Genomic DNA, 14,412 nt, shown 5'->3' on the forward strand with positions numbered 1-14,412 from the left:
CCAGAAACAAAATATGAGGCAAGAACATGTCATGAATATTTTGTTACATGAAATTAATGTTACATTTACAGCTTTCAGACAGTAGTACATTGTCATTCATGTATTCAAAAACAAATTTTAAATATTAATTTGAAGTATACAAGCAAACAGTAAGGTTAAAGCATGCTGGATAGAAAAGTTAGATAACATTTTGTTTGCTACAGGCCATTTTTAAGATTACTTTAGGACACATGTTGATTTATTGATTTCACAATTTTGTTTCTTAAAGAGTAGGTTGTTTTTCTGTATGTGCACTTTGGTATCAAATGGAGCAATCATTTGACCTAAAAAGTAGAGTTCCACAATAAATATTCTTTTTATCTTTATAACTGTAATGACTTATGTGATGGAAAATGCAAAAGGGCAAAAATACTTGTATGAATATGCTAGCAAATCCCACATCTGAATATTCTGACACTTCTGAAATTATTTCATAGCTAAGAAATTTTCATTAATAACTTAAGTGGTCAGTCAATTGTGCAGTGTTGTGTACACCTTAAAAATGGCATTATGTTTAGGGGATCAAGTTTTCAAAAAACAATCATCTGAAAGATGCACAGTCATGCTGTCATCCACATTTTTTGGGCTTTTATCAAAACAACACATTACCAAGAAAGTAAAATCAGTCCATTGAGCTGCCAATTCTCTGGGTTTGTTGACAAACATTGGAAGATGATGCATAACAAATTGTGAGCTATGATGGGAATGTGTGTGTGCACGCGCGCATATGTGCACGTGTGTGTGTGTGTGTCTGTGTGTGAGAGAGAGAGAGAGAGAGTGAGAAAGAGAATATGCCTTAGGAGATAACATGGGTTAATTTAACATGGGTTAACTTAACCTCATTTTCAGAGATTAAGATCTTTCATAATATTTTATTCTATATCTGAAATCATGGTGACCCTTAACATTTAGGACACCAGTAGAGGAATGCCTAATACTATAGCCTTTTAGGTAATGAAAACTAAAAGAAAAAACAAAACCTAGAATAAGCAAGGAAGAACTTCCCTTCTTACCTTTGTGTTTTTTCTCAGTTTGAAGGTGAAGAGGGCTGTGTGAACAGGAAAGGACAACATTGCTGCAATCCAACAAGAATTTTCTCATCTTTTGCTACAGCCCCCTCACCCTTTTCCTCTACCCCTTTTCCTACTACTACTGGACTTCTGCAAACCCCACTACTAAAAACTGTACTGCTCTCAAACACACAGTGTCTTGCTCAACTTTCCCCGTTTCCCAAATTACCAATGGATCAGAGGACCCAGGGGGGGCCCACCACACCGCCCCCTCTCTCTACAAATGCCCAAATACCAGTGGAACGCGAAAAAGAGGGAGTAGGTGGTATGAAAGAGGATGAAGAGGAAATAAGGAAGCGAGAGAAGGAGAGAGATGGGGTGCCAGCTGACCTCTGCAACCCTGACAGTGGTGCCAGTGACCACCAGCAGCAGCAGTCCCCTCAGTTCTCTGTCAAAGAGACCAGCTACTCAGAGGGCAGTGTCAAGCTTAAGATTGGCCTCCAAGCCAAACGAATGAAGAAGCCCCCTAAAATCCTAGAGAACTATGTATGCAGACCTGCCTTCCGAGCCACTGTTAGACATGGAGGCCGTGGAGCGGGGCGTGGCAGTCGTCGAGGAGGACTCCACGATGGCAGTGGCAACACCCCTAGTCCCCCCCATGTTGTGGAAGCAGAGAAGAACCCTTCGGTCAACCAAGGAGCGCCTCAATTGTCAAGCGTTCCAGCTGCTACTGGACCCCCACCTTCTCTTCCTTCATCCATTTCAACCAGTCCTGCCCCACCTGTGAATGGGAGTGCACCAGCTAAAAGGGTCAGTGGGTTCACTCTTTTATTAAGAATAGTGTGGGATTTTAAGGATAGAGAAGGAATCGGGGGGTGGGGGTGTGTGTGTTAGTTTACTGATGATATTTAAAATAAAAATTGCACTAGCTGTCAGCTGCAGGCTTTGTATTACAGAGCCAGATCAACATTTTGGCAAGACTGGGCCGAATTATTCAGTTTTCCTGGTTGATACACATTGACAGCTATTTTTTTTTATCATCTCTTGACATGATCTCAGCATTTCTAACAAGTATTCTTTCTAATAAGTAATTTTTATACCAGCTACCACCTGTTCACTTTGTTCACTTTTACTTGCATTTTAGCTTTTTTCTCCATCCTTTTCTCTGTTTTATACCATATAGCACCTTTTTTCATCTTTTTTTTATCTTATCCTTTCTTCCCACCTTGCATTTTTTGTCTTCTTTTCTCCTCTTTCATTGGTTTCTGTGTCACTTTTTTATTCTCCCTTGAGGTTTTCCTCTTTTCTCTCATCTCTTTCCTGCTGTCAACTTTCTGGGTCTGATAAACCTTTCAGTTCAAAACACTTTTTTTTCCGTTCTGGGAAAAAACAAGCACTAGGTGGCAAAAAACCACATCACTGAACAGAGGCTTTGATGGTGTTTTGGTGGTATTTAGTTAATTCCATTTTGGTTTTAGGTTGGTAGTACAGTGGCATTTACTTAAGTTCACTCTCAGTTAAACTATCTTCTAAGAAAAAAGTGCAGTTTTATGTGAATTTTACTACAGTTTGAAACTACAGCATAATTCCACTTTTTTACACTCCTATTTCACTCCTGTTCAGTAATATGCTATTGTATTACATGTTAATTTTCAGTGTCTCATGTATTTTTTTCCCCACACCAGGGTCCTCTGAAACTGGCCTGTAAGTCAGAAGGAAAGGCAGATGTAAAATCCATTTCATCTTCAGAGAGACCCCTTAACTTGCACCGCCCTCTAACAGACAACAAACTACACTCCTCTGGAAAGAAGAGCTTCATACTCCAATCCATCCCCCCAGTACCTTCACCAACAACCCCTACCCCCACTGCATCAACTCCCCAGGAACCCAAAATTGATGGAATCACAAAACCCGCTCAGTACATTTACAGTGACCAGAGGGAGCAAGAGAAAGGAGTTCAGAATTGGGGTGCACCTACAGTCACTGAGAAACTTGCGCAGCTTATAGCCACCTGCCCACCTACTAAGTGTCCTAAGGCCAAAGTTCGCAAAGTGTCTCCGGCTTCAACACACAGCAGTTCTCCACCCTTGATCTCCAATCTGCAGCGGCCTGAGCGGGCCATGGCCAACAGGAACACATATTCCAGAGCCGTCCACCTCTCTCCTCCCCCACCAGTATCAAGGCCCCCTGGCCGTCCGTATGGCTCAAGGAACAAAGACAGCATCCTGGAGAAATTATCTGGCATCCCTAGGAAAGAGGAAACTGATGGACTCTCAAAGGGGATTATAAGTAGCAACACCACCAACATTCCTGCCGTATCTTACGGCAACAGTCGCTTGACAACTATCACAAATGACAGCAGTGACAGCAGTAATGGAATTAAATCACAGGCTCGTCTTGGGCACTGCCTTCCACATTGCTCCACACCATCCCTTTCTTCCTCTGCTTCCTCCTTAGAAAGGATAGGGAGTGTGAGCAGTCACCAGGTAATGCCTACATCCTTTGGCTCACGAATCAGAGTGAGCCCCTCACAAACAGAGGAGAATCTTGAGAAAGAGAGGGAGTGGGACAAAAACTTTGATAATCCCAGAGATTTAAGCAAAGGGTCATCCCCAGCAGTGTCAGGAAAACAAGACATTAAAGAGAAGGGACCTGTTTTAGTACCTCCAGGTGAGCGGGGAAAGAGCTCAAGCCCAGCTAAGCAAAATCCCATTCAGGAAAGCTGTGCTAATGGAGAGCCCAGCCCAGCTGAATCCACTAAACACACTGCTTCCCCTTCTACCCCTTCTGGTTCTTGCAGCAGCCCGGCAGAGCTTTGTGATGACCCTGAGCCTGCTTCTCCTGCATCACCAGCAGAACATGACTCCAAGCCTCTCAAAAAGCGTCGAGGTCGACGACCTCGCTGGACTAGAGTGGTCAACCGCACACAAAGGCCAATGCAAGATACTTCTCCTAGCCAGCCCAAGTCCACCACACCACTAGGTGCAGGTCTCGCTTCCTCACCACCCATCCGTCGGCCTGTAGGTAGGCCCCCCAATGCTAATCGTGTGCCCCCTGTTGTCTCCCAACTTTTTGGACCCCCGCCTAAGAAAAGGGGCCGTCCTAAGTCCAAGATGCCAAGATTGGATGCACCTGCACGTGGTCGCCCACCTATCAAAGTTATCCCCTCAAAAGTGTATTCCATGCTCAAGTCCAAAGAGGAGCAAGATCCCCCTGTCTTGCACCCAGAGGTTGATCTGAACCCTCCTAAACCCATGCCAAGAAAACGAGGAAGACCGAAACGTTTGCCTCCAACCCTGCCACAGGAGACCCAGCCCCCAACACTAGCTCCAGAGTCAGGGGATTCTTCTGCAGGTGACAAGGGCTTTCGCAACAAGGGCAATGGGCAGCTCATAATGAAGACTCTCATAGGCAAGATCAACAAAATGAAGACAGTAAAGCGGAAGAGGCTCCTCAGCCAGATTCTTCTGGGGTCAGGTCCGGGACCTGAGCAGGATATCACTAAGAGCGCAGGCATGTCAGGGACAGTGGCTGCTGCAACACAGTCTCTCTCAACACTTGCGGCAACCTTTGGTGGTAAACTAGGACCTCAGATCAATGTAAGCAAGAAGGGGACAATATATATGGGTAAAAGAAGAGGACGCAAGCCAAAAGCACCAGCAAATCCTTCACCAGGTGCCCCTACACCACCACCCGAGGTATTTTTGACCCCAAATACATCTTCCCCACACCATTCACACCAGTCTCAGGCCTCACAAATCCAGCAGCACCAGGTGCCCCCCTCTGACATTTTTCCCTCTCCATCACTTTCTCAGTCCAGTGGGGGCCAAAGCCCTATTAGCGACGCTAGCTTCGTGGAGCCGGGTTCAGTACACTTCACATCCCACCCACACTACAGCCACTCCCATCAGGGCCACCACTCATTTCCCTTTACCCCTCCAACTTTTTCAGCGCCTTCCCCTCGTACTCTGGGGGCTTCCACAACTGCGCACTACTCTCAGAAGAAGCCTTCTTGCAGAGGTCATCACCATCACCACCACCATTACCGGCAGCACTTCCATTACCGTAAGCTTTCGCCTCCCAGGCCGCTATTGCCCACATCTCCTGCTCCTCTTGGTGAACTAAAGGAAGCCACACCTTCTCCAGTCAGTGAGTCACACAGTGAGGAGACTGTCCCTAGTGACAGTGGCATTGGAACAGACAACAACAGTACGTCAGATCGTGGTGAGAAGGCTGGAGGTGCCAGTGGTTTAGCCGGGGTGGCAGTCCCACAGGGAATGCCCAGTGGTCTCCTCATGCCTGGAATGATGGGGTCATCAGTGGGCATTGGCGTAGGGCTTAATCCCAGAAGCAGTAGGAGACATTCGTCTTCAGTACTTCTTGATCGCCCCTCGCCCACACCATCCCCACTCGGAGCAATGTCATCACCTGACCCACGCCGGTCACACACTGTGGCTGCACCCTCAGCACTAGTGGGGCACAAAGAAAAGCATAAGCATAAGTGTAAGCGCCGTGGACATGGCTGCCCGGGCTATGACAAGCTGAAAAGGCAGAAGCGCAAACGCAAGAAGAAGTATCTGCAGCTGCGCTCACGCAGGCAGGATCCTGACTTCCTTGCTGAGCTTGATGAGATCTGCGTGCGGCTCACTGAAATACGAATTTCTCACCGGACACCTGCACTTCGCCTGGGCAGCAGCTTGGGCCTGGGTACAGCTGCAGCTGGCACAAGCCGTGGAACTGGCATGCCCAGCGCCCGTGCAGGCAGTAGCATAGGAGGTGGTAACAATCCCCCACCTCATCATTACCTACATAGAGACCTTCTGCCTACTATCTTCAGGATTAACTTTAGTGGTTACTATTCACCGCACCCAGCCTACCCATGTGATTCTCTGCACTATGTCCGTAAGCCTGATCTCAAGAAAAAACGTGGAAGGCCCCCCAAGCTGCGTGAATCAATGTCAGAGGTGCCTTTTGTTCCTGGGCTAGGGTTCCCACTTTCCAGCGGAGGGTTTTATCACCCTTCTTACAGTGTTCCATACTCCTCCGCCCCTCTCGGACTTGGTTATTATCGGAGCTACGCCCCAGCCAGTGCACTGTACCCTCACCCTCACCACCAGGCTGCCCATTCGGGCCCACCCCACCATGGGCACCATTCCCCTTCCTTCCCTCCACCTCCTCCACCTTCATATGTTCATCACCATCACCCATCCCACTTGCTTCTTAACCCTTCCAAGTTCCACAAAAAGAAGCATAAGCTGCTACGACAAGAGTATCTAGGTGGGACTCGTTCACCAGTACTCTACCCTGCCATGTCCTCCGATCTGTCATTTGGCTGGCACCATAAACACAAGCACAGGCACAAGCATCGTGACCGCTGTGGAGAGGAAGAAGATGATGATGGCGGAGGAGCTGGAGATGGTGGAGGAGGGAGAAGTGGAGGTGAGAGCATGGGAGTAGGAAGAGGGGAGCGAGGAACAAGAGGAGGAAGCATAGAATCGCTCCAACGTTGTGGGTATGGCCGGGATGTCTCAGCTGACTCCAGTGCTAACAAGCAGGTGGCTGCTGCCTCTAGTAACTCTCCCTCTTCCTCCTCCTCATCCTCAGCAGAAAGGTACAAGCGGAAAGAAGCCTCAATGTCCTGTCTGGGGCCATCTCGGTTATCCTTGGGCCGAGGGAGTCGGGGGCATCGACCTGTGGACTCCTGGTTCCGGATGGGTTCCTCTGATGCTGATTACTCTAAGCTTTCTCGTAACCAGAACCTCAGCCAAGGTGCATTCTCTGATGGACATGTGCCAGACCTAATGGGGTGCTCAGATAGTGAGGAGGAAGATCCTACTTCAGCTAATGAAGAGGAAGATTCAGGCTCACACCACACCAACCTGTTTGCTTCTGCCCTCACTCGGACTTCGCTTAGGGGAAATCGAGGCAAGAAAGGTGGCAACTTGGAGAGCTCAAGCCTAACACGATTGGACAGATCATTGAGGAAGGATCTTTCCACTTCTGCTGAGAGAAGAGAATCAGGTATGTTTAATAGGTCAAAGCTAATGTTACCACTAGAGTAATAATGGTTAATGTGTTTCAGGTAATTACCATATAATAAAATAAAACATATACATAGAGAACAATTTACATATAGTACACTAGTAATATATTGTTTCCTGTTGGCTTGTCTTACATTTTTAAAATACCTCGACAACTGACTGAATGTAAATCAGTGCTTGAGCCTTCTAAGGTGACCCAAATTCATCTGACATTGTGAAGGTTACAGAATTAATGCAGTGAAGTGTAGTCACATTCCAAATATAGCAGTTACCTCTGTGTCCTCCAGAATTCTTTGCTGTGATTTGACTGGGCGATGACATTCTTCGCTACACTGCACTCTACACAGTAATAACTAATCTGCTACTGAAGAACAGGTTGTTGCTGGCTCTACTGATTTTAGTGTCACACAGTCAGACAGTGTGGTTGACATCTGTCTGCTTGAAGCTTATGTTTGCTTTCACAAACTAAAAGCAAACAACATGAAATGCCTCCCAAATCACTGATGCTGCATCTTTATTAAAGAACAGGAGGGAAAGAGTAAAGGCTTTGTCGCAGTACCAGCAATGCTGTCCAGGGCTCATTTAGAAACATCAGCATTAGGATTTTTTGTATGTTGAATTTTCTATATATCAAAATTAATGTAGAGCTTTACTCTTTGCATAGACTGGAAAGCACACAAACAGTCACACACACACACCTGCATAAAGGTAATAATACTGAAGTAGATGATATGGGGAGCTTTGGGCAATGATCCAGTGTTTTCATGCTGACTGAGATGTATATACTGTGTTGGATTGTGCATGTGTACACGCTTGTGTGCATATGAGGAAGGTCCCTTATGAGAGAGAGCAGTGCAGTGCAAAGCATGTCAAGATAAACCTCAAGACGTGAGGTCATCCAGTTGTCACTGACTGCACTTCTGAGCTACTGTGGCCAGGAAAACAGTGTTAGAAAGGGAGAAAGCTCTAGAAAAGAGTAGTTTAAAAAGAATATAATTGAGAATGTAAAAAGTGCACCCTCTTTTTAGGATTGTAACAAGAGGGAATGTGTAAGGTTTAAGTATTGTATGGTTGATACAGTAATGAATAGAAAGAGGTTTATTTTAAAGCTTGAGGTGTTTAGAATGCAAGTGTAATATATTAGTAAAAGATGAAGAACTGGAAGATCAGTAAAGGTTGTAAAGTCTGGTTTGGAAGAGAAGTGATTTTAGGAAGTGAATGAGACTGGAGAGAAGCTGTGAAATGACAGAGTGGGAGTGATTGGAGGAGAGATAAAGGATAGGAACAGAGACGATGGAACATAATAGACTTGCTTGGCTGTGTTAAAATGAGAGTGTGAGTTAATTAAGCAGATAATGAAAAGAGGAACATGTACACATATAGACAATGTGTCTTTAGCCTTTCAGGCTTTGGTCAATGAGGGAAAGATGTGCATGTGCTTGAGTGCACGTGAGCGCGCGCGCATGTGTGTGTGTGTGTGTGTGTGTGTGTGTGTGTGTGTGTGTGTGTGTGTGTGTGTGCACACGCATGCATGCTCTACATAGCAGGGTTTTTTTTTTTTCTTGCATGGTTGAAAAGTGACAATGTAAACATTTTAAAATATCTGTAGTGTCCCACACATTTAACTGGCAGTGTTCATATTAATCTTTACTGACTAGACATCCCATTCCACTTTGTGATAGTACATTGTCCCTTGTCAAACCATTCAGGATACAACAGTATGAGAAAACATGGCTGGATTTTTTTAAATTGCGATTTTTGGCTGTTTTTGCAAAGGTTGAGCTAACTAAAACATTTTAACCTGCAATTTTATATATGGATGCACATGGATGCGTATGGATGCAAAATCATAATACCCACTCCCTTAAAAGAGCACTGCATAGTGCATAAAAGTGCATAAAAACAAACAAACAAAAACTACAATTCCTTTAATGCCAAGCTAATTTTTTAAAAGTAAAAATGGGATTATTTGGAAACTGTCATAATCATCATCCTTTCACTTCTAATTTTGCTTTAAAACTAGAAGTGCACTATGTTTAGAAGCAAATAATAAGTCTGTTTTTCTCTGATGTCTCAGTGAAGACACTGTTTCATCTGAACTCCTGTGGCTTGCGGTTTTCTCACCGTAATTACTACTCCGTCACACTGTGATGATCTTTTGAGCAGACTCATATGGACTCCAGTTTGTCCAGAAGTGTTACTGTGTCAGATCCAAACAAGCTCATTTTGATACCATATGTATGGCAAGGATAATAAGCACATGCTTCTTGGAGTCATTCAAAATCTGTAACAGCATTTTAGCATCAGCTTGCCTAACTCTATCCTTTTACTCATTCATCTCCTGTTGATTTTCTTTTAGGAAACTCTGGTGTGCAGACACGAGGCAGTCATTCAGGCACACCTGAGTGTTCAGAAGCTCCTCTCCACCGACACCACCACCACCCCCCCCTCTCCATCTCCCACTCTTCCTCCTGCCTCTCCCACTGCAGTCTAGACCAACCCGGGGTCGGAGTGCCACCCCGGCCCTCCAGTCGTCAGGCAAGCCCCTCCACCCGCCTGCCTCAGCCTTCATGCTGCATGGACCCCTCCCCCTCACGCCCGTCCCACCGCTCAGTCCCACCCACTCCCAAGAACAACTTGCACCATGTAAACAAGATCCTTCGGGCCAAGAAGCTGCAGAGGCAGGCACGTACAGGCAACAATGTGGTGAAGAAGAGGGGTCCAGGGCGCCCCCGAAAGCATCCTCTGCCCACGCCTTCCCCATCGCCACCACTTCTGGCCTCTGACCCAGAGAACCACCAGCCTCCTACCTGGCACAGAGTGGGCTGGGATGGAGACACGGTGATCGATGCCATCGAGTCCGTAGTACAGGGCCAAAAGCGGAAGGGCCGGAAACGAAAGCGCTGGGAAAGAGACAGAGATGAAAATGAGGAGGATGAGGAGGAGGTGGAGGAGGAGAGAGAGGAAGAGGAAGAGGAGGAAGAGAGGCCAGTGGCCAGAGAGGAAGAGATGATGGCAAGAGCGCAAGCAACAAAAGGAAGGCCCTGGCTGACGCAGGAGGAGATGCACTGTTTTCAGAGGTGTTTGCTTTGTGTGTGTGTGTGTGTGTGTGTGTGTGTGTGTGTGTTTGTTTGTGTGTATGTATGTGTTTTTTATTTATATATATATATATATATATATATATATATATATATATATATATATATATATATATATATATGAGAGACTTGGCTTTTCCTCGTTAGTAATCTCCAGTACCATTTTACTATCAGACCAAAACAAATACAGTGTGGAAACATGTTTTTACCATACAGTGCTGTTGAGGGGAAGTCCGATGGCCACTCCTCCCCTGAGCCCACAGCTCCAGCCCCCATAGAACAAGCTCCACCCACACCAATGACTAGTCAGCGGGAGAAGAGAGCTGCTAGGCCACCTAAAAAGAAGTTCCAGAAGGCGGGGCTTTATTCTGATGTATACAAGACAGATGAGTATGTATAGCACATGAAGGCACTGTTGCCTCCACTCTTTCTATAGCTTTGTAGAACTGTTCTTTAAAGCACGAAACGCCCTGATTTCCTTGCATTTCTTCACAGCCGAACTTTCTCTTCCTCCCTTTGTGTCCATACTAGTCCCCGCAGTCAACTGTTACAGCTAAAGAAGGAGAAGTTGGAGTATACTCCAGGTGAACACGAGTATGGTCTTCTTCCGGCTCCCATCCATGTTGGTAAGTCCCAAGTCACAAGACCTTTGTGCTTTTTTGTATGTTGCTTTCAATGGTGGCCTTCAAATTGCTCATCTGAATAATTAAGTTCTGAGAATATTTCACTGCAAAATAACTTCATGCAGTCTACTCATCATTGATAAATAAGGTTTTGTTCACTGCCCTTTACATCAATTCCTCATTTATATATCTTAATATTCATGAGATATAAAGATGATGAACTTTTTCAGTCAAACCACACTTAAAAGTTATCATCTTTATGTTTCGTGAATATTGAGATATTATTTTCTTATTTTCAATCACCACTGCTTATACCTCACATAGAAAGAGCAACATATATACTGAACTCCACAACATCATTAGTCTAAGCTTGCTCCCTAGTTATTTGCTCATTAGTTACATGACCGTCGGGTTACAAAACAATTGGTTTGCGGATGGGTTGAGTATTTAGTTACGTGGCCTACTGTGTGGTTCCACTGACTGAGTGGTACAACATGTGAGCCCCGCAAGGCCTGCCTGTCATTAACCTCCTGTCCTCTCCAGGGAAGTACTTGAGACAGAAGCGCATTGATTTCCAGTTGCCTTACGATATCCTTTGGCTTTGGAAACACGACCAGGTAGCTGGCTAGAACCACGCACCTTCATTTTACACAGCTAGGCATCACTCTCTTCACAGTTATTAAATGTTCATCTTGCCATCTGCCAGTTATTACAGTGATTTTGTTCAGTAACATTTTACTGTTCATTTCAGCTCTATAAGAGACCGGATGTGCCTCTCTACAAGAAAATTAGATCCAGTAAGGACATTTTTCATTATTCAGTACATATGCACAGAATTTTAAAAAAAGAAACATCATTATCTTGGTCATTTAGGATTTTTTCATTTATTAGGGTTCAGAGATTAGGAGAAATGTTTGATTTTTATATTCTTTATAAAACACAATTTTGACATGAAATTGACTTCTCATTCATATCTAGTTTTTAGGAATTTCTAGCATAATGTTTTAGTATTCTAACCATTTCCACTGACCCTCTTAGATGTATATGTGGATGTGAAGCCTCTCTCAGGCTATGAAGCCACTACTTGCAACTGCAGGCTCCCTGATGACTCCGGTGACAAGGGCTGCTTGGATGACTGCCTGAACAGGTAAGAGCTGTTGATCCTATTTGGTAGGCTCTTATTTAGAACCACATTACAGAGGCTTTTTGCCCTTGACCAACCCCCACCCCCAGGTTAATGAAGTACAGTTAATGAAGCCATCCAGCTACTACTGTAATGTTTAATGGCTGTGCACTGTTGAAAGGTGGATAAAAGGCCCCACAGTGGGAGTGTGATCTTTTTAGGTTAGGCCTTTTGTGGAAGTTGTTGGTGTCCTAAATTCATAAACCTTCTGAAAGCAGAGGGAGTCTTTGGGGGGGGGGGTGCTTTTGGCTTAATGGTGGGTTGTAACTCAGAAATCACAATACTTTGACATTCGTGATTACTTCACCATTATTGATGGACACTGGATTTTTTTGTGGTTCTCTGATTATTTGTATGTTTTAGTTCCTTTGCATTTTTTCAACATTGACAAAAATAAACAGTTTGAAAATGAACAAAAAATTTTTAAAAAATCAAACAATTGATAAAAATGGAAATTGGCACAATGGTATAAGGTGTTAGCAAATATCAGCTTCATGTTACTATTCAATTTATGCAGTTGTATCAAGGACCTAACCAGTATGAAAACACTGTCACCAGTACTGACTGTAAAGAAATAGCATCCTGATAACTGATAATATTAGCAACTATGATTCTGCCAATAAAACACCGTTTTATGTGAAGTGCTCTCTGACTGATCTGTTTGTCAAGCATTCACAAAGGAAGTTATTGGCACCCCTTAGCACAAGACCGTATGTTTGGTTGTTGTTCAAGATAGAATCACATTTCTAAAAGAGTTTTTATTATATAACGTAAAAATGCATTATCATTTCTTTATTAGCAACATTTTTGCCAGTGCAAATAAATCTCTTACCTTCATATAAGTCAGGCCCCCACCAAATACACACACACACACACACAATATCAAACAATATGATGGTCAGTCTATAAATAAGTCTAAATCTCAATTCTTATGAGATTTGCCATTAGGCAGTGACCTTTACTGATACCTGTGGTACCTGTAAGAATCGTTTAATTGTTATAACATATAATCATATTGCCCACACCTATTTCGATATAAAACAAGTCAGTAGTGTGTAGAATATTAAAACAATATGACAGGTCTTTTTTCCTTTTCATGTCTCACCACCCTCTCATCTCCATTACCTCTCTCTGTCTTTCTTGTCCACACTGATGCTGTCCTGACCCCTCATTCATCACCTGCCCTGCCCCACCCCTCTCTCCCGTCTTGCCCTTCTCTCAGGATGATCTTTGCTGAGTGCTCCCCCAGCACTTGCCCATGCGGTGAGCAGTGTGATAACCAGCGCATCCAGAGGCACGAATGGGTCCAGTGTCTGGAGCGCTTCCGTACAGAGGGCAAGGGCTGGGGCATCCGCACCAAGGAGCCGCTCCGCTCCGGCCAGTTCATCATCGAGTACCTGGGAGAGGTAGTCAGTGAGCAGGAGTTCAGGTCAGCCCCGTAACGGCGCACTCCCAAAGCACAAGAGAGTTTCAAATATTCGTGTGCAGGAGGAAGGTACTGAACTATGGCTTACTGACCGGAGAGGAAAATTGGAAGAATTGCAGTTGTTTTCAAGCTCCATCTTACAGGTGTACGTGCAGTTGATCTTACAGGTGTAATTGCAGTTGTCTTATAGGTCCATCTTACTGGTGTATGTTTGGAGTTTGTAGCCTAACTGTTGTTTGTAGTTCATCTGTTGGCTGAATATTTTTGGGTGGTGGACCACTCTCAAACCAGAAGTGACACTGACACATGTGAAAACCCTAGCAGCACTGTACGTTACAAACATGTGCCACCTCAACACCCACAGCCATGCTACTGTCATGTGTCAGTCTTTATGCGGTGGTGAGAACCATCTGTCACTTAAATGTTATTTAGCCAGCAGTGTGATATTGTCTGTAACTGTACATTGACAGATGTAACTAATAAAATAGCCGGTGAGTACATATTAACTGATTCTGAAAGAGTTTGTACAGAGTACAGGTGTTGCTTTCAAAATGTCAATTTGGAAATTAATTACATTACCCTTGAAGCATTTGTAAAGCTTATATTTGTTATTTTCCTTCTTTTTTTAATTTGATTCACACAATTGTGAGAAAAAACACAAGCCTGACATGGTTTGAAATCTGTAACGGAGCCACACTGTCTGCAGGAGCCGGATGATGGAGCAGTACTTCTCTCACAGTGGCCAGTACTGTCTGAACCTGGACAGTGGCATGGTGATCGACAGCTATCGCATGGGCAACGAGGCACGCTTCATCAATCACAGCTGTGAGCCCAACTGCGAGATGCAGAAGTGGTGGGTTCAATAACATGTTTCAGCAATGTGGGGCTCACATTACACAAATTCAGCCCAATTTTAACACGATCTTTTCATAGCCAGTAAAGTACCAGCAACAGGCCTGATTATGAGATTCAGGAGTGAGGAGTAGGTCTTG

General features: G+C 44.5%; 1 protein-coding gene across 3 annotated transcripts in view; it reads left to right on the forward strand.

Annotated features, from left to right (window-relative positions):
- ash1l (ash1 (absent, small, or homeotic)-like (Drosophila)) overlaps positions 1-14,412 on the forward strand; it is a 33,067-nt gene that overhangs the window by 4,872 nt on the left and 13,783 nt on the right. For all 3 annotated transcript variants that reach the window (XM_027002336.2, XM_027002335.2, XM_027002337.2), the window contains 10 exons: positions 1,071-1,859; positions 2,735-7,070; positions 9,450-10,170; positions 10,405-10,578; positions 10,720-10,814; positions 11,355-11,428; positions 11,563-11,608; positions 11,850-11,958; positions 13,217-13,423; positions 14,127-14,273. In XM_027002336.2, the coding sequence (XP_026858137.2) occupies positions 1,281-1,859; positions 2,735-7,070; positions 9,450-10,170; positions 10,405-10,578; positions 10,720-10,814; positions 11,355-11,428; positions 11,563-11,608; positions 11,850-11,958; positions 13,217-13,423; positions 14,127-14,273 (6,488 nt within the window). In that variant the 5' untranslated portion in view covers positions 1,071-1,280. The remainder of the gene's footprint in view (positions 1-1,070; positions 1,860-2,734; positions 7,071-9,449; positions 10,171-10,404; positions 10,579-10,719; positions 10,815-11,354; positions 11,429-11,562; positions 11,609-11,849; positions 11,959-13,216; positions 13,424-14,126; positions 14,274-14,412) is intronic.

This window comes from Electrophorus electricus, chromosome 8 (genome assembly GCF_013358815.1).
Source record: "Electrophorus electricus isolate fEleEle1 chromosome 8, fEleEle1.pri, whole genome shotgun sequence".
In the NCBI taxonomy this organism is placed as follows: domain Eukaryota; kingdom Metazoa; phylum Chordata; class Actinopteri; order Gymnotiformes; family Gymnotidae; genus Electrophorus; species Electrophorus electricus.